Raw genomic sequence first — 22,961 nt, forward strand, 5'->3', positions numbered from 1 at the left:
TTACGCAGCACGGACCTGGCGGAGCAGCTCTGGGCCGTCCAGCGAGCCCACGATGCGGCCAGGGAGTTATAACTCCCGGTCCCAATGTGGGAGTAGCCCGCTCTATGGGACCTTGCGCCCCGTAGCTCGCAGGACCTTTCATTAAAGTTATTCCATCCATCCATCCATCCATCCATCCATCCATCCATCCATCCATCCATCCATCCATCTATCCATCCATCTTGAACAGCGTGTATTACGGCGATAGCTGTCATGGGCTCACTCCTTCTGGAATTTTTGATGTTTGCTGGTGCTGTCACTGGAATTCCAAAATCATTTGCTCAGGAATTACAAAGAAAAAAATATCATTGTGCTGCGAGGATCCGGGCTCACGACCAACAGCTTGGCAGCCCTGGACTCTGCCTCTCAGCCACTCATTCCTGTGTTACAGAAGTGGAGAATACTGATCCTGGAAAGCGTGACGGCGCCAGAAGCTGCCAACGCCCGCTCAACATCTGTGCACTGAATACAGTCGGCGTTCCCGTCTTCTTCGTGTTGCACGCCCCTTTCAGCGTTACCGAGGCATTGCCAATTAAGTTTCCTTCTACTTGTAACGAAACTACCGCTGTTCTTATGCTCGGACATCGTGGCTCACACCCACTATTGGAGATTAGCCAAGAATCAGGTGGATAAGGCTTAATGAATATAAGAATAGATTTCCCTTGTGAATTTGTGAAAGCTGATAAATTCAATGAGATAGACGCAAGAAAATGAATGGCTTAGCCTGAATTGAAATGTACTAAGATAATAATGATAAACGAAGAAGATATAACTGGGGCAAACGCTTGGAATCGATAATGAACTCCTGGATGGCGTCGCGAACATGCCTGTGATTATCATTAATGAGGACGTCTTCTCCGTGCGTATTAGTAGCCGTTTTGTTCGAACGCTAGAATTCACATGATTGCTGCACGGCGTTGACGTTCTTTTTTTATCTATACGAAATGTAGGGAGCTCGGCGTGAGGTACATTCCTCTAGCCAGCTTACTCCAACATAAACATACCATTGAGGCGAAATGTAAATTTGAGGAAAGCCTTACTAATCCCGCAGTGAGAAACTAAGTGGTTGTTTTAGTAGAAACCAATGGCTAAGTCTGAATTGGAGCGAGGAGGAAGAAAAGTCGGGTCTTTCCACTTCCCCTCCGGAAGGCGCGACTTCCGCAAACGGATGCAGGACACTTAATAAGCCGAAAGCCTTAGGTGAATCGTTGCGACGACTCGTACCCGAAAAAAGTGGCGTCTAGTACAGTGAGACAAGCGATATCATCGTCAGCAATGGTTCGTACCCCTGTAACCAAGCAAAGATGCAGTGGCTGAACATGAATGAATTAAAAAAAAAAGGTGGGACGAAAGAAGAAAGAAAGGAAGTATTAAATAAAAAAAGAAAGGGAGGAAGGGAGGACCTTTAGGTAATGCGTTAAGTGCTTGCATGTATCGTTCAAAAAGCCGACCAACAGCGGCATACGTTTACTTCACACTGCGACTAGTTATGGCTTGCAAAAAGTCTGACCCCTCCCATCGTTTAACTGGTTTTACCACGTGTGCAGCAGGCTTTCTGCTTCACATGTAACAGGAGTGTAACATGCTTCCGAATCTTTTTTTTTTTCTCTCAAGAGGAGATTGCGCACTCGCACATGTGAATGTTCGCTCAAACACTACACGAAACAGTGCGCGCAATGTATTTCGACGGCTGTCTCATTACAGCACTACTGCGCGTTATGGGTAAAACTAATTTTTTTCACCACGGTGCCGCGAACTGGGCACCCGAGCTGCCACAGAAGAAACGCCACCTAAAATGAACGCACAGGGATACAAGACGTCAAAGTGACATGAGGAGAAACGTGAGCTCACGACCTGTTTACTAGCATAAGAGCTCTGACACTTAAAAAAATATGAATAAAGTGAGCGTATATGAATAAAGAGTTTTCCTTACTCTACAAGAAGAAATATATAAGAGTGGGAGGATATGGCTACAATATACAAGCGGCTAAATGCCAGCGCCATATAATGAGAGTCACCCTCCAAAGTGCAAGAGTGACCTTCTGAACAACAACACAAAGAAAATGACGAAAACCATCCTCCATGATTATCCAAGCATTTCTCCACTGGACGTGGAGCAAAACCCGAACACTCTTACGTCCTTCCCGTGAAACGCCCACTCGAGGACCGCCACATGCGGGGTCCGCGACACCCTGACTACGTGCGATCGGAAACAGAGGCAGTCGCAGACGCTTCACGTCACATTAAATTTGTCTACGACTAAAGTGCACGCTTTCGAAAGTATATGCGCCTGCGTTCGGCGCCGCTTCTAACGCCGTTCGCATGGCGTGCCGCTGTTCTTCGGCAGCGCTTCGCTTCTCTTGTTTCTCGCACTCCATGGCCGCACGTATACCTTGTCGGTCCGTCGCTTCGCCTCCTGCTTCGCCACTTCGGTACGTATCGCATACCTATAGTTTCTGCAGAGCCTTTGCACTGTTACGCTCCTCTTCCGCTGGATATTTTTGAGAGCTCATCGTTCTATCTGCAAGTAGAGGCCTACGCGCAACATAACGCAGTTAGCGCATCCTAGCCACGTCTACTTGAGGTGATCACACCTGCATCTGTGAGCAAGGAAAGCAGGCGTCAATCCAGTAGCGGTTTGGGAGCGAGCATGCGCGTGGGTCAAGGAGGGGCCGATCTGGCCAGTGAACGGGCGCAATAGGGACAAACTCTGTGACCCTGGACGGCCTCCCGTTTTACCTTGGTTCCGACTAGGCATATAAATGCCTCGCATTTAAAAAGTTTCATTCACCTGTATTTAGAGACCAAACTAACGTAGGACTACTAGTTACTTCAAATTTTATTCGCTCAAATAGCATATCATTATATTTGAAGACAGAAGAAGCCATTTCTCATACATAGCGATCACATAAGGGTGTAACCAGAGTTCAATACTTTTCATTGAAGGAGCCTGGTGTAACGTAGGCTCCGAAGCACGAATGAATAAGACGACGACGAGATGCGCAGGTAGCCTCGTGGACACGAACTGGCCACGCGAGCGCGCGCAGAAGAAGAACGCGCTTCGAAGGGAACGGCCGCGAACACGGCCAGCTCCGAGCCACTCGTACTGGAACCCGACTGCGACACCGGCGAACGGCGGCAGCCTGGCAGGCCCGCGAGTTCACCGCCAGCCATGGAGGCACCAGCCGCGGTGGCGAGGCTGCCCAACCACCGCGTCGTGCAGCGCCTCGCCCCGCCGCCCCGACCGCCCCCGGCGCCGGACGAGCAGGCGGACGCGCTCACCTCCACCGTCTGCGTCGCACTCACCCTCGTAGTAATGTTCGCCCTGATGGTGACGCTTCAAATCTACCTCGTGGAATCGTCCACTATCCAGGACTTACTCGGCTTTAATATGAGCTTCAACCCCGATACACTGTTCGTTTCCAACGCCACCAGCCAGCCACGACCGCCTGCCACTGCCAACGCCAGGACACAGCGCAGGAAGACGACCGTCCCTTCACCGGGTCGCAAGACCGCGTCGTCACGACAGAAGGGTTCCGGGGCGGGACAGCTTGGCGACCCACCGACGCTTCACCCCGTCGAGCCGCATTCCCCGGCGGCTGAGGAGGCGCCCATCACCGCAACTCCGGCATCGTACACGCTCTGGCCGGACGTGATGTACCACCGGTACCGGTCCGTGTGCATGTACAAGGCACGACGCAAGACGCGCTCGCGGGCCGGCCACAACTTCGGCATCGACGTCTTCCCGTACCACCTGTGCACAGACGCCGTGTACTGCTGCGCCGGCATCAACGCGTCCGACGTCACCATCAAACCGGGCGACGCGACGGTGGACGTCTTCCGGCACGGCTGGCGCAAATTCAGTCAGCTGAAGAGCAAGAACTCCTTCCTTCGGGTCTGGATTGCGGTGGGCGGTCGAGACGGGGGCGAAGCGTGCGAAGAGGATCGAGGCGCCTACAGCAAGATAACGCGCGAGGAATCCCTCGCGTCGCTGTTCGTGGCGAACGCGGTCGACTGGCTCGAGGCGCAGTCCTTCGACGGCCTGCTGCTCTACTGGAAGTTCCCCGAGATTCACGAGATGAACGGGCTCATCGACCTACTGCGCATCATGCGCGCCTCGTTCCGGCGCCTGGACCACTCTGTGGGCGTCGTCGTGCCGCTCGACCACCGGCTGCGCGAGCGCTTCGACATGCGCGATCTGGTCGACCTCATGGACGACTACAGCATCCTTGTCGATCCCACCGAGCCCGTGCCACCCACCTACGGAAAGACGGCCCTCAAGTGGACTCAGGACATCGTCGAGCGCTACGCCGAAGCCTTCCGCGAGACGCAGTACACGGTTCGCGGCCATCGCCGCAGCGGGCGCTTCCAGCTCTGTTACCCTCTCGACGTCACGTCCACGTCGTACACGTTGTTTGCGACCGACGCCGAAGATAACACGACCGACGAAGGCGTCGAATCCTCGGGTCCCGGACAGGAAGGCCGCAGCACGCGTTCGCCGGGTCGACTCGCCTACGACGAGCTGTGCCTTCGACATCGCTGGGACGCGACGCAAGACCGTCCGTACTGCCGCGTGGCTCTGTACGGGAACCAGTGGATCTCGCACCCGACGCCTCCCTCACTCGAGGCGTTCGTGCGAGCACTCATGAAGGTGACTGGTGGCACGCGATGCCTGGGCATCTGGGACCCCTTCTGGGACGATTTTGCCGGACACTGCGGCCAAGGGACATATCCCTTGGTCCAAACTATTTTCAATACGGAGCGCGCTATAGAGAAGGTGACGAAGCACCCACGTGCCACAAACAATACCAGTCGCGGCTGAAGGGACACGTTTGAGCAGTGTTTGCTCATCCAGCCGTGTTCATCAGAATGCCTACGCACGCATCATTCAATGCGTTATCTTATCTTTGTTTTCCTTTAATATATTGTTAAGTTTGCTTTCGCAAGTTTTCGATTTCTGTCGTGGCTTGAGTAATAGCATGCGGCATCTTAACGACAAAAATGTTTTATGACCTACGCCAACTTATTTATAGTGTGGAATGTCGTAACGTTCTGTTGGATGGCGATTGCTGAGGTTTAATGGGCTGAAGAGACAGATAATAAAGCTATTTCCTCTTCCTACAAACAGTCCGCATGCAATCCTTGCAGTGACGCATAAAAGTACTTCATGGAGCTAGCTTATAACTAATGTGACAGCGCTGTTGCGCCACTTCGTTATATACAAGGTGTTTCAGCGAACACTAAATTCCCTAAAGGTGGTCTGTGGTTAATATCAATGCTAGTTCATGAGATGGTCTACTCGAAGCGGCGGAAACTACTTGCACAAAAAATTATCCATAATCGGATAACAAAAAAATCGGTACTTAACTATTTACCTTATGGTCCATTGCAATTTACAAGTTCTAGCCGTGGAGTTCGCAAGGCGGATCCACTTGGAACGAATTCTCAGGACGACACCATGCAGCTTCGAGATATTAATTGCCGAACTTTGCGGAGAAATGGATTGGCGTTTCAGTTGCATTCTTAACAAAACGTCGTTTTACGCATTCAAGCACAACATTAACTGGAAAGCCAAGCCCTTCCATGTCATAGTTACTGCACTACATGGAATTAATTCAGGTAGCGGGAAACTATTTTTGAGAAATCACGAGAAATTTAAGCCTTGTGCCACTCAGCTAATACGTCAAGAAGTTCGCTGCGTTGTTGAATCAGTTTACTCCGAAAATACGTTCAAACCGCGTTCATTGTCAATAAAGGAGGAGGAGTCGTAGCACGTAGGCCGCAAATCTAGAGCGTGCCCACTAAAGGGGGCGCGGGGAATAGTCCGGGAATTTATCTGTTCGAAATAAGATGATAAGTTCAAATAAATGAAGAAAAACTTCCGATTAAATACATCAAGAAAGAATATTTGCAATAAGGTAACACAGTGCAAACAGAAGAAAAAGTCGATTTGGAGCAAGCGCAATATGATACAAAAACGCGATATTAAAGTTACGTGGTGAATGTTTCATATATGAAGCAAAGTGAATGCTGCATTATGAACATATCCGTAGCTAAAACTCAAAGCCTACACCTATTCTTAAATTCTTATGTGCTGGTGTCAATGCATAGACGTTTGGTTGTTTTGCAGGGCTTGTCCCTGCGCCAGTCATGACTGAGGCCAGTAATCATTAGTATTGAAAACATCGGTAAACAAGACTTTCGGTTAACGCGGACTGATGTTTTCTTGCATGGCACTGGCTGCAATTCGAATGAACGAACAAGGCCTCAAATGTTTAACAGCTGTTTAGCATTGATTTGTTGCGATGTTACCGACTAAATACAGCTGCTATGAAAAGAAATGAGAGTAATGCTAACTTGTATTGCGCATCGCTTGTTTACTATTAATTCCTTGTTCTTTTTGGGGGGATCGCACATTATTTGGCTACACTGAAGTATTACCGTCTTGACTCGAGGAACGCCATGCGCAGCTTTGCCAAGGATGATGTGCGCCGGCGGCCACCATCATCGGCAAGCTCCAGCTCCAACACCACGGCAGAACCATCCGTATCAAGTGGTTCCTGGCGCACACCGGCGAGTGTGCATCCTCACCGAACCACAACGATATGGCCCATTTGCCGGCGCAAGCGCTAAGCCTCCGCGCCCCCGAGAGTAACCGTTCGGTGCGGTGGTTCGAAACCAAGGACCGAGTTACCAGTTATGGCGAAGTTACCAAGTGTTACCGACGGACAATGCCGCCTCTCCACCCGGCACTCTGTCGGGAGGAGGCCGTCATCCTAAGGAAGACACGGAACGGGTCACTCCTCGCCCCGGCAGTACTACACGTGCTTCACCCAGAGCTCTATCCAGGTGGTGTGGGCGGTGTTTGTGCAGTGGGTCCGGCAGACCAATGGCACATCATGTGGGACTGTGCCAGATGTGCTGTTATGGCCTGCCTGTGTCCAGCGTGTGACGTCACGACAGATAGCTGGGCGACAACTGCGTGCGCCAAGCTACTTTTACCACGTGACGCAACTTGGAACTAGTGGTAGCTAGTGGACGATTTGTAACTTGGATCACTGGGCGAAAGAGATTAGACACAAACGGACAAACTGAGTATACGAGGCGAAATTCCCGAAGAATACTAATTGGACTATAAGATTGATTTTCTTGCGATGAAAATGACCATCGCGCTTCTTCGCCTACCTAAGGAAATAGACACTGCGAAGCTGTGCGCTGCATTCTCTTTTTTTTTTTTTCAATAAAGGTTTTCCTCTTCCTCCTCCTCCTTTACAAACACGAAGAATTCTTTAATACTGCATTTTTTTTTGCCTTATAACCGCGATATAACCGAGAACTCAAAAAAGGATGAGCACTTCCACCATGTGAAGGTGCATGACGAGCGAAACTGTGTAGCACACGACAACGAGGTGACACAGAATTTTGAACAAAGGTACGAATATATTTATTGTCTTGATCGGTGATCATTCTGACTGATGGTACGCACACACATTTATTTTTATACATCCGCGTTCATTCGCGTTATACATTCTTTATACGCATTCGTGTTTTCATTTCGCGATACGTTGAGGCAAACAATTTGAGGCAGAAATCACAGACAGCCACTTTTCGGTGGAAATAAAACTTCTTCATTCATTCATTCACCGCACAGACAGTGGGCCAGTGCCATCAGCGGCTTCGCAGAGGAATTGGCAGTACGGGAACGCCGGCACGATGAGCGGCAATGCAACGGTGCCACCCGCGGAAGAAGGCAACGACGACGAACGCGTCAGCCGTAATACGAGCTCGTTCGCGCAGTTACGTCGAGGGACGCCAAAGAGCCAGCTGTGGTAGAAGACAACGACGAACGCGCGAGCAGTGGCACGAGCCATTGCTGATGATGATAGATTTTGTTCACTCAGATTTTCTTGACGGACACGAAAAATGCATAGAACCCCAGCCATAAACAGCTTCTCTTTGAAGTCAGCTCGACATTGGAGAAAAATTTCGTAAGGTATAGCTGCAGTTTAAAGCTGGGCAGGCACTTCCAAGCTTTGCTGGCCACATCCAATCGGGCCGAATTTTGGTGGGCGAGGTCGACGCGAGGGCACACGGCACGGGAACGAGGAAGAAGAACAAGTGAAGCGGGGCGAAGCGGACGCTCCGCAAGACCTCTCCAGCCCCCAGGACGAACCCCCACGACGGAGGCAGCGCTGCCGGTGACGGTCGCTCGGCCGGGCGGCCGCTCCGCGGCTGGTCCCGAGACGACCGGCGCCGCGGGTGGCCCTGGGCCGACGCAACTCGAAAATTCGACCTCAGTCATGTGCATCGTGATGACCCTCGTAGTAATGTTCGCCCTGGTTGTGCTGCTCCAGACGCGCATGATCGACAACGCGTCCTTCCGCGACCTCATGGTCCTGCGCGGCGTCACCGCTGGGCGCAAGCGCACCGGCAAGTTCGACCTGCTCGAGCCGGACCCCGGCGAAGACGGCGTCTCGAAGCCCGTCAACGCCACCGCCACCGCTGCCGCCGCTGCTGCTGCTGCTTCTGCTGCTGGGCCTGCCAAGAAGGCGGCCGCGAGACGGCGACCGCCGTCCGGAAGCTACCTCCCCAAGCGGGTGTTTGACAACGAGGAGGTAAAGGGAACCCTCGTTTCTTGAGACCATTGTTGTTGCCTTCATAATCCGTAGGCACAGGTCCACCGGGCGTAGTTCCGAAGGTGATATGGAAATTGATTAGATGGTCACACAGGCAACTAACTCCACACAGACCAGGGAGGTCATCATTTTTTTTTTATTTCCCAACTCGACGTTGGCGAGCACTATAGCTATATCAAATGTCTGTCACGCTGTTAACCATACGGTACCTAGGGTTACTAGATGACTACGGTTAAAGATTACTAGAGGGAACTTTGATGGGCAGCAAGGGCAGCTACGGCATCTCTGATTGGCTCAAAACATCGTCAATAGAGAATCTGACCATATGGCAAAATTGGACAGTTTCCAGAGTAGCATACCAGCATTCTAGTAATGGAGTGGCCTAAATCACGTCCTTCCAGTTGAAAACGAGCTTGTTACTTCGCAAATGATCCTTTCCAACAAAATGTTGCGTTAGAAATGCATCAATTCGCGATGATTATGCAGACTTACTGACTTCTGCGTTTCGAAAAATAGGACTGGTTCGAATTTTAGGGCAATGCAGGCCGAGTAGTAACTCAAGCCACATGAATGCCTGAAACCGCAAGAACGAAGATTAGACAAATCTGTGTACTAACCATCATTCTCATGGCGACTGAACGATCGCTGCGCCATTCTTTCCCTATATACTAATTGCAGCAGGAAACTACATGCTCGGAACCAACAGTCTACTAGCCTACGTAATCGCAGATTACACAAAGACTTGCTGCCGCACAATATAAAGCACATTCATACAATGGGCGCCAGAGGCTAAATAACAATTTCAGACTTATTTTATTGGTAACTATAATTATGCGAATCTATTGAACGTCTTATGTCCCTAGGACGTATTCGGAATCGGCATCGCAACGTTCTCGAGCCCAGTAAAACCTGTTAAGTTCGCGTAAGAGGAAGCTTCAGCTCGGGTGCTCCTATCTATATACATGTGAAAGGAGAATTCATTTTTCTCTGCAACCACTACACCAAATTCGACGAGGTTTGTTGCATTTAAAAGAAAACTTAAAATCTAGTTACTGTGCATTTCGAATTTCTTTATTTAGATTGTAATTGTTCTTTAATGGTGGCAAGAATTGCACATTTTCAGCAAACTAAACTATCAAGTCTAAAACTCTAACTCAGCAATGAAAATTGATATCACAATTCAATGAATTGCATCTGATAATACATATAAAGCGGACAAAATTTATATGTTACACATGAATCTGAAAAAGGTTACTAGTATGGAAATATAAATTTTGCAGAACCCTTGCACTCAACGTAACAAATTCAGGTAAGATATAAATTGGCATATCGAATTTGTCCGCTTGAATGATCTAATGTATGCCGCTTACAGAACCGCGATATGTGTTCTTGATACAAAGCTATTAATTTTTAAACTTCGTGCTTCTATTTTTTTCGAACGTTCGAATTTCTGACAATTCTTTTCAGAAAATTCAGGCCCTATATCTAAATTCCGCTTCAAACAGTCACTAGAATTTACCTTCTCTTTCAAATGCAACAAATGTAATTGAAATCGGTCCAGTGGTTATCTCAGAAAAGCGTTTTTGTGTTTTACATGTATTTGAATAGGCCGCGTTGGAGTTGGGTCCAGGCTAAAGCTTCTTAATGTTTCCGACAAGAACAAACACTTCGAAAAAAGCCAATTGATGTTACTGGTGCACAACGTTGCTATTAAACCATGTTGTTATTGATGCCCACCGATATCTTCTTTCACTTACGAAACTTTTCAATAATTACTTAGCGGCTAATAATTAGCATTGCAAGAGCAATTGCCTTGGGCCTCGTGACGTGTGATGAGTTATCGATAGCCATTTACAAAATGCATTAGTTTATGGCTTGGCCATGGTAAAAAATTATGCAGATCTATGCAATGCGTGTGTTGTAACCTATGTGAAATGAAGCTATATGAAGGTGTAATTAAATGATGTACAGCTAAATGCAATGCGTCCAGTTGTGTTTATTATCATGATATGCAATGGGGCGTATCTCATATAATGCCTACTTTATGCAGCACTTAAGTGGCAGTTTCTATCTCGTGGAATGTTTATACACCAGACCGGTAACAAGCAATGTCGAAATGGGAACATCAAGTCAGGCAGATACACAGTGTGAGACGTCTGCGCGGCGATGTTACGAAGAGAACCGTGATGTATGGCACTTGCCCAGGGAATAATGGTGATGACAGGCATACGCACTCAGAAAGACGACACCCATTTACATTTATATAAACACCTACGTCCTTTACATCTAGATTTAGGGACTCTGTACACTTTGTGTTACAGATAGCCAAAATACAAAAAAATAAACTCAAGTATAAGCCGATTCGCTATCGCACCAAAATGTCTGCGTTTTAAATGTACCTATATGATCCGATATTGAGTGTACAGCATTCATTACGTGATAGATTGTTTTATTAGTCAGAAGACAGGTACGATCGCTGGTACTGCATTGTCGGTTAATGTACGTGCAGTATACACAATCGTGCATGAACATTGGCACGACAACAAGCAAAACCTTGTGAAGAAAGCTTCGCTTAAAGGGCGTGAATTTCGTCTCGCGGTAAACTGTCATTCATGCATTGTACAAATCACAGTGCTGTGCATAAAGATGACTGCTACATGTTAGCTGCAGAGAAATATTGCAAATTGTATTGTGCAGTTCACAATGATACCCACACATGTACTAGAAATTGTATCAAAGACTTCTGAAAACAACACTTAGTAACTAGAGTTAGTGTATTATTGCCAGCAAGGTGCGCTGAAATGTGTGTGTAACGTTTACATCATGTATTGGCACGGAGCTATTGACTCGTCCTTCTTACTGGTGGAGAAATATTAGCTAAACGTCTACAATGATGGATGGTGGAAACTTTGTTTGCGTCCTACGTGTGAACAGGTGTACTGCCATCAGTGAGCTTTCAGCTGCCTTTATTCGCTTTCGCTTCAGGTAGTTGCCAAGGACACCGCCATCGAAATTGTGTCTGAAGACGCTGATTTCCCATCCACGCTGTTACCCGAGGGTGCGTTGAGCCGCACGTCACGATCCGTCTGCATGGTTCATGGTAGCCGAAGCGGCAGTAACGGGCGCCACCACCCGCGGACGTGCAACTCGCTAGAACTGCAACCGAGCGACCTACCAACGCACCTCTGCACAGACATCGTGTACTGTTGCTTCGGCCTTGACCAGTTCTTCAACGTAACCACGACGCCAGAGACGCTGCGTCTCGTACAAAACCTGCCACGAAAAACGGAGGTCACCCGATTCTGGCTTGCCGTTGGCGATGGCGAAGCCTCCAATGGGAAGTTCGCGGTGGCTTGCCGCGACGAGAAATCGGCCCTCACACTCGCCATGAACATCCTCAGCTGGCTGAAGGCGTATGACTTCGGCGGCGTCTTCCTCTACTGGACGTACCCGTCCCTGCAGGAGACCCAGCTGCACGTCAAGCTTCTGAGGCTGATGAAGGAGCTGTACAAGCTGACGGGCAAACTGGTTGGCACAGTCGTACCGTACGAGCAGCAGCTGCGAGAGCACTTCGATATGCCGGCCTTAGTTGCTCTTCTCGCCCCATACAGCATTCTCGTGACGCCACCAGTGACGGCCGCCCAGCAGCCTTCCTTTGCAAGGACCTTCGCGCCATTCAAAGTGGACTTTCTATACAAGTACAACCGCATCCTCTGGGAGACCAAGGACAACATCCTTCGCAAGGACGGCAGGTACCATCTCTGCTACATGACATCCCTTGCCGGCTGGTCCTTTACCATGGCTCGTACTACAAACAGAAGCAACCCCGGAAATATGGCTCTGGGTCCCGGAAAGGCGTTTCCTGGATCGGGACAAGCGGGACGCCTGGCGTTCGATGACGTGTGCAAGGCCACGTACGAAATCGAAGATGACACCAAGTACAGCGTGGTTGCGATCAGTGGGAGGAACTTTGTGTCCTACATGAATCCCAAGGTGTACCGGAAGGTCATGCACGCCCTTGCAAACGCTACAAAACATGGCGGCTGCTTCGGCATTTGGGACATGAACTGGGATGACTACTGCGGTTTCTGCGGTTTGGGCAAGTTCCCCTTCAGCGGCGTCCTTTACAACGTCCTCTTCGAATCCGGCCGGGTGAAATAAAAGAACCCAGCTCCCGCAGCGACTTCGGTCATGTGTTCTATGCTGAATATAGTAATGTTATCTTTTACGGAGTGGATCGTAACTGTCTAAAGTGGCATAATAGCGCGCGGCACAGGAAGATAGCAAACTTGGTTGATTTATAAAACTAAAGGAATATTCAAGCCCATTTATCATCATAGATGTAGCACTTCCCTGTAGCACTTTAGCGAAAGTGGCATGCGCTGTACTACTAAAGTATTGCACGTAGCATCAATGGTAGTACACACTTCTATAAGATCATATATCTGCTCAACACCAACACAGGCATTCGACGTTTTCGCTTCGATGCCGCCTTCAATAAATACGGTCCCTGTAATTGTCACAGTCGAAAAGCACTTGGTCAAAGTGGGCTTCTCCTACAGGAATTGGAGATTATTACTTTAACGTTCTGGTTTAGGGATACCGCGACCCGCAGAAAATGTGCTTTACCTATTTACTATTAGATTCAAAAGAGCGATCACGACACACTTCTTTAAAAAATTACCGAAAAGAGCGAGGATGGTTTAATGTGCAGAAAACACCAGTGGCCACTGCTCCATGTGGTGATTAACGACGCCAGGCGACAAAATTGCAATGACTTGCACTCTTTGAAGTTTCCACAGCCAGCTGATTTCGCTGGTCTCGATGCTTTTTTACCCGCGAGTCGTTCTTCTTCATGCGTCATTCATACGGCCCGAAATTCTCGCACCAGAACATGAGGCCGTAACATCCATGAACACCAATTCACGAAACAAATAAAGCGGCGTCTACAGCACTTTGTCAGGGAGCTCTCGTGTCTCGACTGACATTCGCACCCACCCAAGACCAAGTTTCTTCTTCAGCCACTTGATGAACCAGGACGTTTCGTCTAAATTACCTCGCTCGTCTGGGGCACTCTGCAGAACCCCGCCACCGGTCGATAGTTTCTCGTTCACGACATCGACGCTTGCGTTGCTCTTGTTGAGTGACCGCGTTGCCAAGAAGAACTCGTCTTCCACGGCGCCAGCGATTGGCGTTTCTAGGTCACTGTAGCCGTCGTCGTTAACGTGTCGTCCTTCAGTGTCGTTGAGCGCGGACCTACCTCGGTGCCGGCCGGACCCTTGGTGATGCTTGGCGAGGTGCTGTTGCGCGGCAAGCCTTGAGGCCGTCTCTTCGCTGTGCTTGCGCAGCCACACGTGCATGACGAGTACGATGAGCGTGAACATGGTGGCGACGTAGAAGACGACGGCCGGGTTTTGGCCCACCGAGGCTCCCAGGGGCGTTCGGCCCCGCAGCACGCCTAGCATGGCGCTGCGCTGACGCCGTTGGCGCTGCCCGCCCGAATGCCACCGCTCAGCAGAGAGGATTGCAAGCTTACTGTACACAACCACAGTTTCGAATCTTCAGGCACCTCATGGAGAAAAATATTTTATATATATTTTTGCATTTATATTAGCAGGCGCGGCAGAGATATTAGCTACGGTCAACGTGCCCTAGCCGGCTACTCAACGTGAAGGAAGAGTTAAAGGCGAAGAAAATTATGAAGACATTTGAGGAGAGTGGAAAGAACGACTACTGGTCTTGTGCACGGCATAGCGCTTTTCTATAAGCTGCGAGTTCAGTGTCATACACGAGGCCTTAGGTGGACGCAAGGTCTCGTTGGTGTCCGTGGGGTGAAATCATTGTCCTGGGACGATAGACTTATACAATAGAAAAAATTGTTCGTAGGTAGTTTATAGTCAAGTTAGCTAATAAACAAATACTTAGCGAGCTCAGTTGTGGTCATCAGTCGCTCTGCGAATCTCGGATAACCATACTGGACGTGGAGTTCGCCTGTAGTGATCGTATGAAACGGAGGTAGTAGTGGGGAACAGATGTCACAAGTGCTATTGAATTAAGTTGAAAGACCAAGATTTGCAGGCAAAAAAAAAAGCGCTTCGAGAAGCTACGTATCGAAAGGCGAAATAGCCCATCCCTGCCAGGCGGCGACCTTGTGTTGTTTCATCCCGTTCTTTAGGCATAAAAGAAAACGCAGAGACTAACGCAACTTTCAGCAAGTACAACATAATATCCAGCGGACGCTGGATATCCAGCGATTTTCGCTGCAGTGATGACACATTGATTATGCCAACATCAAAATGCTTTAAGCTGTCAGCGTCGTGGTCATGAACTATTACATATTGCAGCTAGAGCTTCCCAGGCCGAGGCTTCAATAATGATGGTGATGTTGCCCCACCTGACTAGGCCCAGGACCTAAAATAATAATAATAATAATAATAATAATAATAATAATAATAATAATAATAATAATAATAATAATAATAATAATAATAATAATAATAATAATAATAATAATAATAAAATAAATACAAAAAAAGTAACATTCAGTTTCTTCCGGGGATGACGGCAATGATGCTCTCCTCAAGAAATGGCAAAAGCCTACTGTGAAAAGTAAGCGATGAATATGGGGGTAGAAGGAGAAGACAGAGATGCATGAAAATACCGAAATAACCGATCGCGGGTGATACGAAGGACTGGATACCAGAGTAGTCAGCCTTTCAAGAGTAAGAAGAAAATCGTGAAGAGCAATAAAGAAGGTGAGTGTCGTGTCTTCGTCATGATAGTTCTGCGCATGCGCAATATACTTCCGTTCCTTCTTTCCACTCCCACTTCCCTTCCCACTTCAGGGGATAAAAGGTATCGCACGCCCCTAAATAAACGTCTTCTATGTTCGAGCGGTCTGTGCCTCGTAACGGTTCGGGCCGCGTGCCGTGGAAATGCTACAGTGATGAAGGGGTAAACTAACAAATATTTAACGCAAATTTGAAATTCCCGTTTTTAGAATTTTCTTATAGAATTTCCCCGCGGCACTCGTGGCTACACTGGACTTCTTCCGCCTCATTCTCTTTATGGTGGTGATGACAATGATGATTATAATGATAAAGATGGCACTCAAACATTTCACCTGCACCTACCCCACTTACTTCTATTATGTTTTCCTACCGACAATAGGAGATGGGCGAAGATGGGGCACTTAGAAAAAAGAATACTATAAAGATAGTGATAAATGCATAAACTATATGAAAATGTAGTAGAAGGGAAATTGGAAAGGGAAGAATTATACGAGAGAGAGAGAGAGAGAGAGAGATTATTTTGTGAACGCTAGACATGTTTCCCTGGCCATATGCCTGGCACGCTTCTCTCTGCAGATGAGTTTGGCGATGCGTGAAATGATCCACACATACACATTACACATAAACGCACAAATTTAACAATTACAGGCATCCAGGGCATCTTGTTCAACAGTCCAGTATTGAGTAGCAGTAATAGTAGTAGTAGTTGTTGTTCTTCAGTGACCTGGCATACTCCACTTTGGGGGATTAACCATGAATCTGACAGTGCAAGAGTTCAAAAAATATATGTTCCTAATTTTGAGGATTATAATTTCAATCAGAACTGGTGAGGGCAATTTGTGCAATTTAAAATTTAGCTGACATAGTTATGAAATGTATTGTATCTACATATTACCGAATATAAAGATGCGAATTACAAAAAAAAAGAAACGAAACGGTAAATTTTGAGATTTATTTCTTTTTGGAGAGGGCATATCGAAAATTGATTGAGCAGTCACGCCAGATGAATAATCAACAAAATTAGCGCGCGCACTTCGTCGGCGTCTCCAGAGCGAAGTGGCCTGAAGCGTCAACTATTACAAGAAAGAAATTAAAGTTCGGAGATAGCGTGACGTTACAGCGATTCAATGCGACCAAAAGTTCATTGCCTTTTCATATTGCTGACGACGAACTTTCACAGAGATTGGCAAAAGTAGCAATTTGCAGAACTAAATGGCTAAAGACAGCAGCTGCGGCGTAGTACCATTTCCTGTCATCATTTCTGCAGGTTTGTTTCCATGCGCCGCTTTTCTTTTAATTAAACATTATCTCTCTCGCTTTCTCTCTTTCGGGTTCGATACCGGGTTGCGGTGCTTTCGGTGCTTTGAACTGGTAGGTTTCACTTTATCGTCATGCGAAGAGCAGATAATGCAAATCTTCCGCTAACGGGTGGCGGATGGGCAGCTCTAGCGCTGACTACTGCATGTTAGGGCTTGTGTTTATGTACATGCACGCACATGCGCGCGCGTGTGTGTACGTGTGTGTATGCGTGGACGTGCGTTAGTTCGCATGTGGCCGCGTGCTTTAACTTGCGCAATGGTTCCAGATACAAGTGATCGGCGGGGAGGACAGAATAAAAGAAGAAAAGGGAATACAGACATCCGGGCAAGCGCATCCAGGATTCAGGCAGAATAGCGGTTGCCATAGAAACAAGTTATAGCGAATCAACAAGGTCTGCACCGCCGAAATGCGCACGAAAGGGAACGTGTGAGTAGCTCGGGAAGGGGGGGTAGAGAAAGAAAAAGACAGGTAATCTTAAAGTCAAAAGGAAACGAACCATCGAGCGGCCATGGCCATCATCGTCAACGATGCTGGAGACGAAAAACAGGCGGCAACAGGGACACATCCAAAACGAACAAGTGATTGATGAATCTCGAAAAGTCGTGCGCTCCCGCGCCAGGGAGCGCGAAAGGAATAACTCTCCACGGCGCCGCACGCGTGCGACCGCCTCGCTGCTTGCTGTCGACGCGCCGCACCTCTTTTATAAACAACTAGCGCACGCGCATCGCCAGCGAAACAAAGTAAGCGCGAAGAGAGAAAAAAGACGGAGCGCAACACGCTGGGTAAGAACCAGCGAATTGGCGAGGTGAAACAAGATGCAGCGCGGACCCACGCGCCGTACACGGAGTCGAGCCTTTTTGCGAAGCCGAGGCTCGTTCCGAGGAAAGAAGACACAGTATATGTTTGAAGACGCACCGGAGAGGGAGTCCTCTTCGCACTGGCGACGACTTCGATGGGAAACGAGTGGAGCGCGCAGCTCCGTGAGACATTGCGCCCGAGTGTTTTCTCCCGCGCTCTCCTGGCGTGCGGGGACCGGTGGCGATGAGCTTGTAGACAGGAGGGCGCCTGCCGAAGTTTACGCTGTAGGACTGCGACGGAGTGAACCGAAACTCGAGTGCATTTCTTTTAGCAAGAGGGGCGAAGCACCAAATGTTGCATAAGGCGGAGGAGATCTCACTTAACCTACGACACTGTTGACGGTGTTGACGGTGTCCCTGTACATGCAGTAGTTTAACGTATATAAAAGACTACGAAACACAAAAACATGGCACAATGCTGGGTACTATGAAGCACACAACATCGTAGCGCCTGACTTGCCGGCAAGAATCCCTTGTGCAGAAAAACGGTGCTTGCACGCACGAGTGAGGAACTCCCACTTGAACGGAAGTTAAAGGAAATTAAACTACTAGGATGTTTGTGTTAACTTGAAATGAAAACAAAAGTCAAGATACAGCGTGGCGTTACAGCCGCTCACTAGGCCCCACAAATGCATTGTTTCTTGATATTTTTAGTGAACCTTCGCAGAGATCTGCGAAAATTACAGTTTAGAGAACTACAGATTGCAGGTTCGCGTAAGCACCGTTCTTTCTCCTTCATCAGACCCACTTGTTTTTCCCGGCTACATTATGTTTTGTTTTGCTTTCTTTCAGTGCAGCTAGTGTTGTGGCTTTAATTAAATTTTCGTGTATATTTTTCCAGTGCGGCCGAAGTATCAAAGCAGTTTAATCCTTTGAAGCATAATGATGACGGTGCATTCCTATCACAGGATACTATGCATACGTAGACATAGGCAAACCACATCGTGTAGTATGCACTGCAGAAGTTTTATCGCGGTGTTCTTGTGTACCTTTTCAGATTGGTGTCCTGTCATCCATTTTAGCTCACAAACTTTCTTTATTTCTATAATTTTCTTTTTCTCTTTTTCTGTCCTTGCTTGCGTGAAAAGAAGAACCAAAGTAACTAATCCTTAGTGGCTTCCTCAATTTTAATATTTGTTTTCTCTTAAAGCGCAATAACGCAATAAGGGAAAGTGGGTAAAAAAAGTGCAGTGTTATTCAAAAGTAACAAAGCGTCTGCGCACGCCTTCGCGCACGGTACTTAAGGACACGTGATTGGCATTACGGTGAATTTTCAACGTTTCAAACTATAGATAGAGGGAGCTGAAATCTGGGTTTCGCAATCCAGGTCTTATTAACCCCAGGTGCTCCCCGGGCGCTACATGGTGCAGCCGCGTAGCGCTAGTTCTTCGTCGATCACGAGATATCCCTTGCGAGAGACGCTGATCGACTAGACCAGCGGGCCCTCCAGCTAAACCAGTGGGCTAAATTCAGACCGCCATCGCTCAAGTGATGCTTCGCGCCAGACTTCACGTCAAGCAAGCATGATGGTATTCCCAAATGTTATGGGCCCAAAATACGGCCTCTGAACTCAGCAACACTCATCACATTTAAATAAATGCGGTGACGTCGTGCTTGCGCACAACGCAAATCCAAGATCGCACACAGAAAGACTCTACAAGTACACAAGCGTTGTCCTCGTCACGTCTTTCTGCGTCCTGTGTGCCGCATATTACCCACGCACCTTGGAAAGTCATAAAATAGTGCAATTCGTCATGCGTCGTGACATCTTTCCACATGGGCTGTCATCTAAGTAAAATGGCAGTCTTTTGTGTCAGAACAAACAGTCGTCCAAAGCAGCGTCAAGGTGCTACTTTGCTTATAATTTGGTATGGATGAAGCCACACTGGTGATATCTGTCGAGACGTCGAGTAATTGGTTAGCAGAGTTTCATTTCAAAACTATAGAGCGCGTTAATGGTGACTTGAAATGTGTTTATCTAAACATAAATGAAGGAAAGTAAGACATACATATCCGAACACAGGAAAAGGAGAGTTCAGTTAGGCATGTGCGCGTTCACCTCCTTTCTACGTCATCGTCCTGAACAATTTACGCGATGGCGCAATATGAAATGAAAGAACACGTTTTTATCATCATCCTGTGCTACTCCTGATTCCAAACAACTACCACTCAAGTGCAACCTAACGGAAAATCTGCAGTAATGGAAAATGTCGCAAAGCTGCAGTGGGATGCAGCAACTTGGTTAACTACGAATTCTAGTAACGTACTCCATGTTTACGCATGGGCGTGACGTCCTCAGATGTACTAGAAATGTGTTACGCTCTCCGTCTGCTTTCAGCTGCAATATCAGTTTGAAGGAAACATGTGTGCTCCCCAAAAACCCGGATGTTGATATCAGTTTCTCATTTTTCCGCACTGCTTCAGAGTCGTTTAATCTGTCGCCCACGTATTCTGCGGCAAATTAGTTTTAGTCGGAAGCTGGAAAGCGAGCGTGTTGTACGCTCGAAGAAGCGGTAGCAAAACAAAGGGGACGAAGCGTCTCACAACGCGTGGCGGGTGACGGCGGGGTGGCAGTGGGGCCGAAATTCGCCCGGTGTTTCGTCGGTGCCGCGGTCCCCTGCCGACTGCGTAATAAATCATTCGCAGCGTTTTTCGTCGGTTCGTCGCGCCTTGTCCCCCCCCATATCGCCCTCGCTCTGTGTGTGTATAACTGCACGCTGCGTATAGTTTTTCGAATCATCCCGCAGCACCTATAACGCTCCTTCCGGGGCCACGCACCTTCGCTGCGTCGTTCGGAGCTTTCTTTCTCGCGGCCTTCTGTCTCTCCGGGGCGACGCACTCCTCGAGTAAACGGTTTCTTCGCAGAAAACGGCGGACGTGACGCCGCATCCTCAACGCTTATTTCCCGACGCGAGCCGACTCCCCGGGCGCAGACGCGACGTGTTCAGAAAGACGCGGCTTCTTAGCGCGACGCGCCAGCCGCTCGCTTCGACTTCGAGGCGGCTGGCGCTCGCCTGGAGAGCCGCCGCCGAGGTAGCCGGCTTCCCGAGGCTTAGGGACCCATGTCGCATTTTTCGACTGCATTCGGACGAGTAGCGCGATACACTTGCTCCATAGCGTTGAGACTGCTGTAAGATTAGCTTTGATGATGCCTGAATATAAAGGGAAATTTTAATTACGTTTGGAGAGGTTAGCCTAGCGACAGGCTTGGCGTGCTACTCAAGCCGAGATGGTGAGGAAATAAAGAAAGGGAGCGACGAAAAAAAATCAATTGCAAACGAACTAACTCGTACACTCGCACAAAGTGAGCTAATACAAAATTTACTTACAGAGTCTGATTTAGACCTCTACACCGCGGAAAGGCCACAACACAGAGGTAGACAAACATAAACGTTTTCGAAAACGAATCCAATCCGCATGGAAATATGGAATATTGAATGAAAAATTGAGTAGTCATACGCAGACGAAATATATGTATGGCGAAAAAAAATATGTTTTAATATAATCATGTACCCTGTCTGTACCGACAGGTCAAGCAACAAAGCTACCTATCCGGAACAAAGGAACACTTTTATACACAAGATCACTAATCTTTATTAAAAAGGACTGCAAGCATGACGTCTCCACAACTTTACTGCCTGATTGCAATGGCTACTGCATGACGAGTTTTTCAAAAAAGGTAATAAATATATGGCGGCAGAAGAAAAGGATCAGATGGTTGTGGAAAAATAAAAGACAATAAAACCTATTGAAAGACTTCTGTGCCGCAGACGCATGTAAAAGTGTTCGTTGCAAGAAAAGCACCGCAGGTTATAGTGTAAAAAATATAACTGCTACATGGCTATACTTCCGAAAACACTAAATGACAGACAACAAGCAAAATGCCACGTTTTCTCATAGGCTCGTGCCTCGAAACCGAAAACAATGCTTGCATTACCCACTTGGTTCCTACATTGCATACTTTTGTCGTTGTTCAGCTCTGATAACTTGCCGTACTTCGCTTAGCAAACGGAGAAGAGTAATGAGCAGACTTTACCATTCGGTTGTTTCGAAATAGTATCGAATATATATGAATACACTGAGTATAGTTCCTTTTCAAATACGAATACAAATAGTTAGTGTGCAATATTCGATTCCTACTCGCAACTTTGAATATTCGCTAACCTACCATAAACGATTTAGGGGGGTGTAGTTGAGAAACCGGACATTGCGACCTTTCAATAACGTACCGCAGCTGAAGTCGCGTGTCGGGTCGCATGTCTAAAGCGTTTCTCAAGCCAGCACTCCAGGTTGTTAAGCTTCTACAAATGCAAATTAAACGGTCAAAGCCCTTGTCAGCACCACAGTTGGGACATAATGGCGTGCTGGACAGATGAACTTTAAATGAATAGTGCCTCGTGTAAGCAACATAACGGAATGAGATTACTAAATAAGTTAGCCCGACAAACTGTTATATAGTAACTAACACAATCACATTACAAATAACTGAAGAGGTTAGCCCACATAGCTGTAGGTTTGGCGTGGTACTCTGAGCATTGATAATGACAGGAAAGAAAAGTCACACACACGTGCCCGCCAAAGCATTCAAGAGAACAAAGAACGCTCAAGTCAATACGTTACAATTTGCAGGCTCCTGTCAAGGCTGTTCGTAGAAATGTGGAGGCGCTTGCGCTATGTCAGTCGTAGCTAAGAAAGATGTTTCATTGTTCGTGACATTCTAAAATGTTTTGCTCGCTGTCGTGTTGACCAGTTCCTCTAATCGCCAATTTTTTTTCTCTCGCGCAAATGACTTTACCCTTTAGAGTTCTCGATTTGGGTATAGGACGCCGGTGACCATAGCGATCACAATACTTTATTGGCGGAATATTTATTTCTCCTCTTCCCGCAAATGAAAAGAAGATTCACTTATACATCGAATATAGCTTTGGGAAAACAAGCGTCCTGTGTTCGGCTTGGTGGTGTCTGCAATAATGTCAACCATGTCGCCGCACTTAATGCTCAAACTCTCTTCGGCTACAGCGACCAGCGTATCACCAGCCCAGCATCATCAAACATGTTGTAATGGTCAAAACCGCGCTGCTACTTATTCCCTGCTTCCAGACAGAACCGTAAAGTCAGGAACAGGATGTGCGATCTGAACCGAACCTAAATAAACCTGCTCACAACGGTAAAACACCTTGTCCACACTTATTAACGCTGTTGACGGCTATCTAAAGTACGCAAAGAAGAAGAAAAAAAAACTTTAATGAAAAGGATGGTCCGGAAGTTTTCGTTGTGGGGGCCTCAGGTGGCGGCTCGAAGTCCTTGGACCGGTGGGA

The 22,961-nt window shown here is 47.8% G+C and overlaps 2 protein-coding genes across 2 annotated transcripts; both read left to right on the forward strand.

The window, feature by feature from the left end:
* Window positions 1-3,100: 3,100 nt before the first annotated feature.
* LOC142570868 (chitinase-3-like protein 1) lies at window positions 3,101-5,055 on the forward strand. The gene has a single exon (XM_075679177.1). It carries the CDS (start codon window positions 3,212-3,214, stop codon window positions 4,859-4,861), a length of 1,650 nt encoding a protein of 549 aa, XP_075535292.1. The 5' UTR covers window positions 3,101-3,211; the 3' UTR covers window positions 4,862-5,055.
* Window positions 5,056-7,934: 2,879 nt separating this feature from the next.
* Window positions 7,935-12,848, forward strand: LOC142570869 (putative chitinase 10). The gene is made up of 2 exons (XM_075679178.1): window positions 7,935-8,654; window positions 11,661-12,848. The coding sequence occupies exons 1-2, from the start codon at window positions 8,340-8,342 to the stop codon at window positions 12,834-12,836; spliced, it is 1,491 nt and encodes a 496-aa protein (XP_075535293.1). The 5' UTR covers window positions 7,935-8,339; the 3' UTR covers window positions 12,837-12,848.
* Window positions 12,849-22,961: the final 10,113 nt, after the last annotated feature.

This window comes from Dermacentor variabilis, chromosome 2 (assembly GCF_050947875.1).
Source record: "Dermacentor variabilis isolate Ectoservices chromosome 2, ASM5094787v1, whole genome shotgun sequence".
In the NCBI taxonomy this organism is placed as follows: Eukaryota; Metazoa; Arthropoda; class Arachnida; order Ixodida; family Ixodidae; genus Dermacentor; species Dermacentor variabilis.

Bases quoted from the DNA above. Each gene is read 5' to 3' on its own strand.
- LOC142570869 (XM_075679178.1), top strand. From the start codon at position 8,340: ATGTGCATCGTGATGACCCTCGTAGTAATGTTCGCCCTGGTTGTGCTG. The intron at 8,655-11,660 runs GTAAAGGGAACC...CTTTCGCTTCAG, and splicing joins GGGTGTTTGACAACGAGGAG to GTAGTTGCCAAGGACACCGC.
- LOC142570868 (XM_075679177.1), top strand. From the start codon at position 3,212: ATGGAGGCACCAGCCGCGGTGGCGAGGCTGCCCAACCACCGCGTCGTG.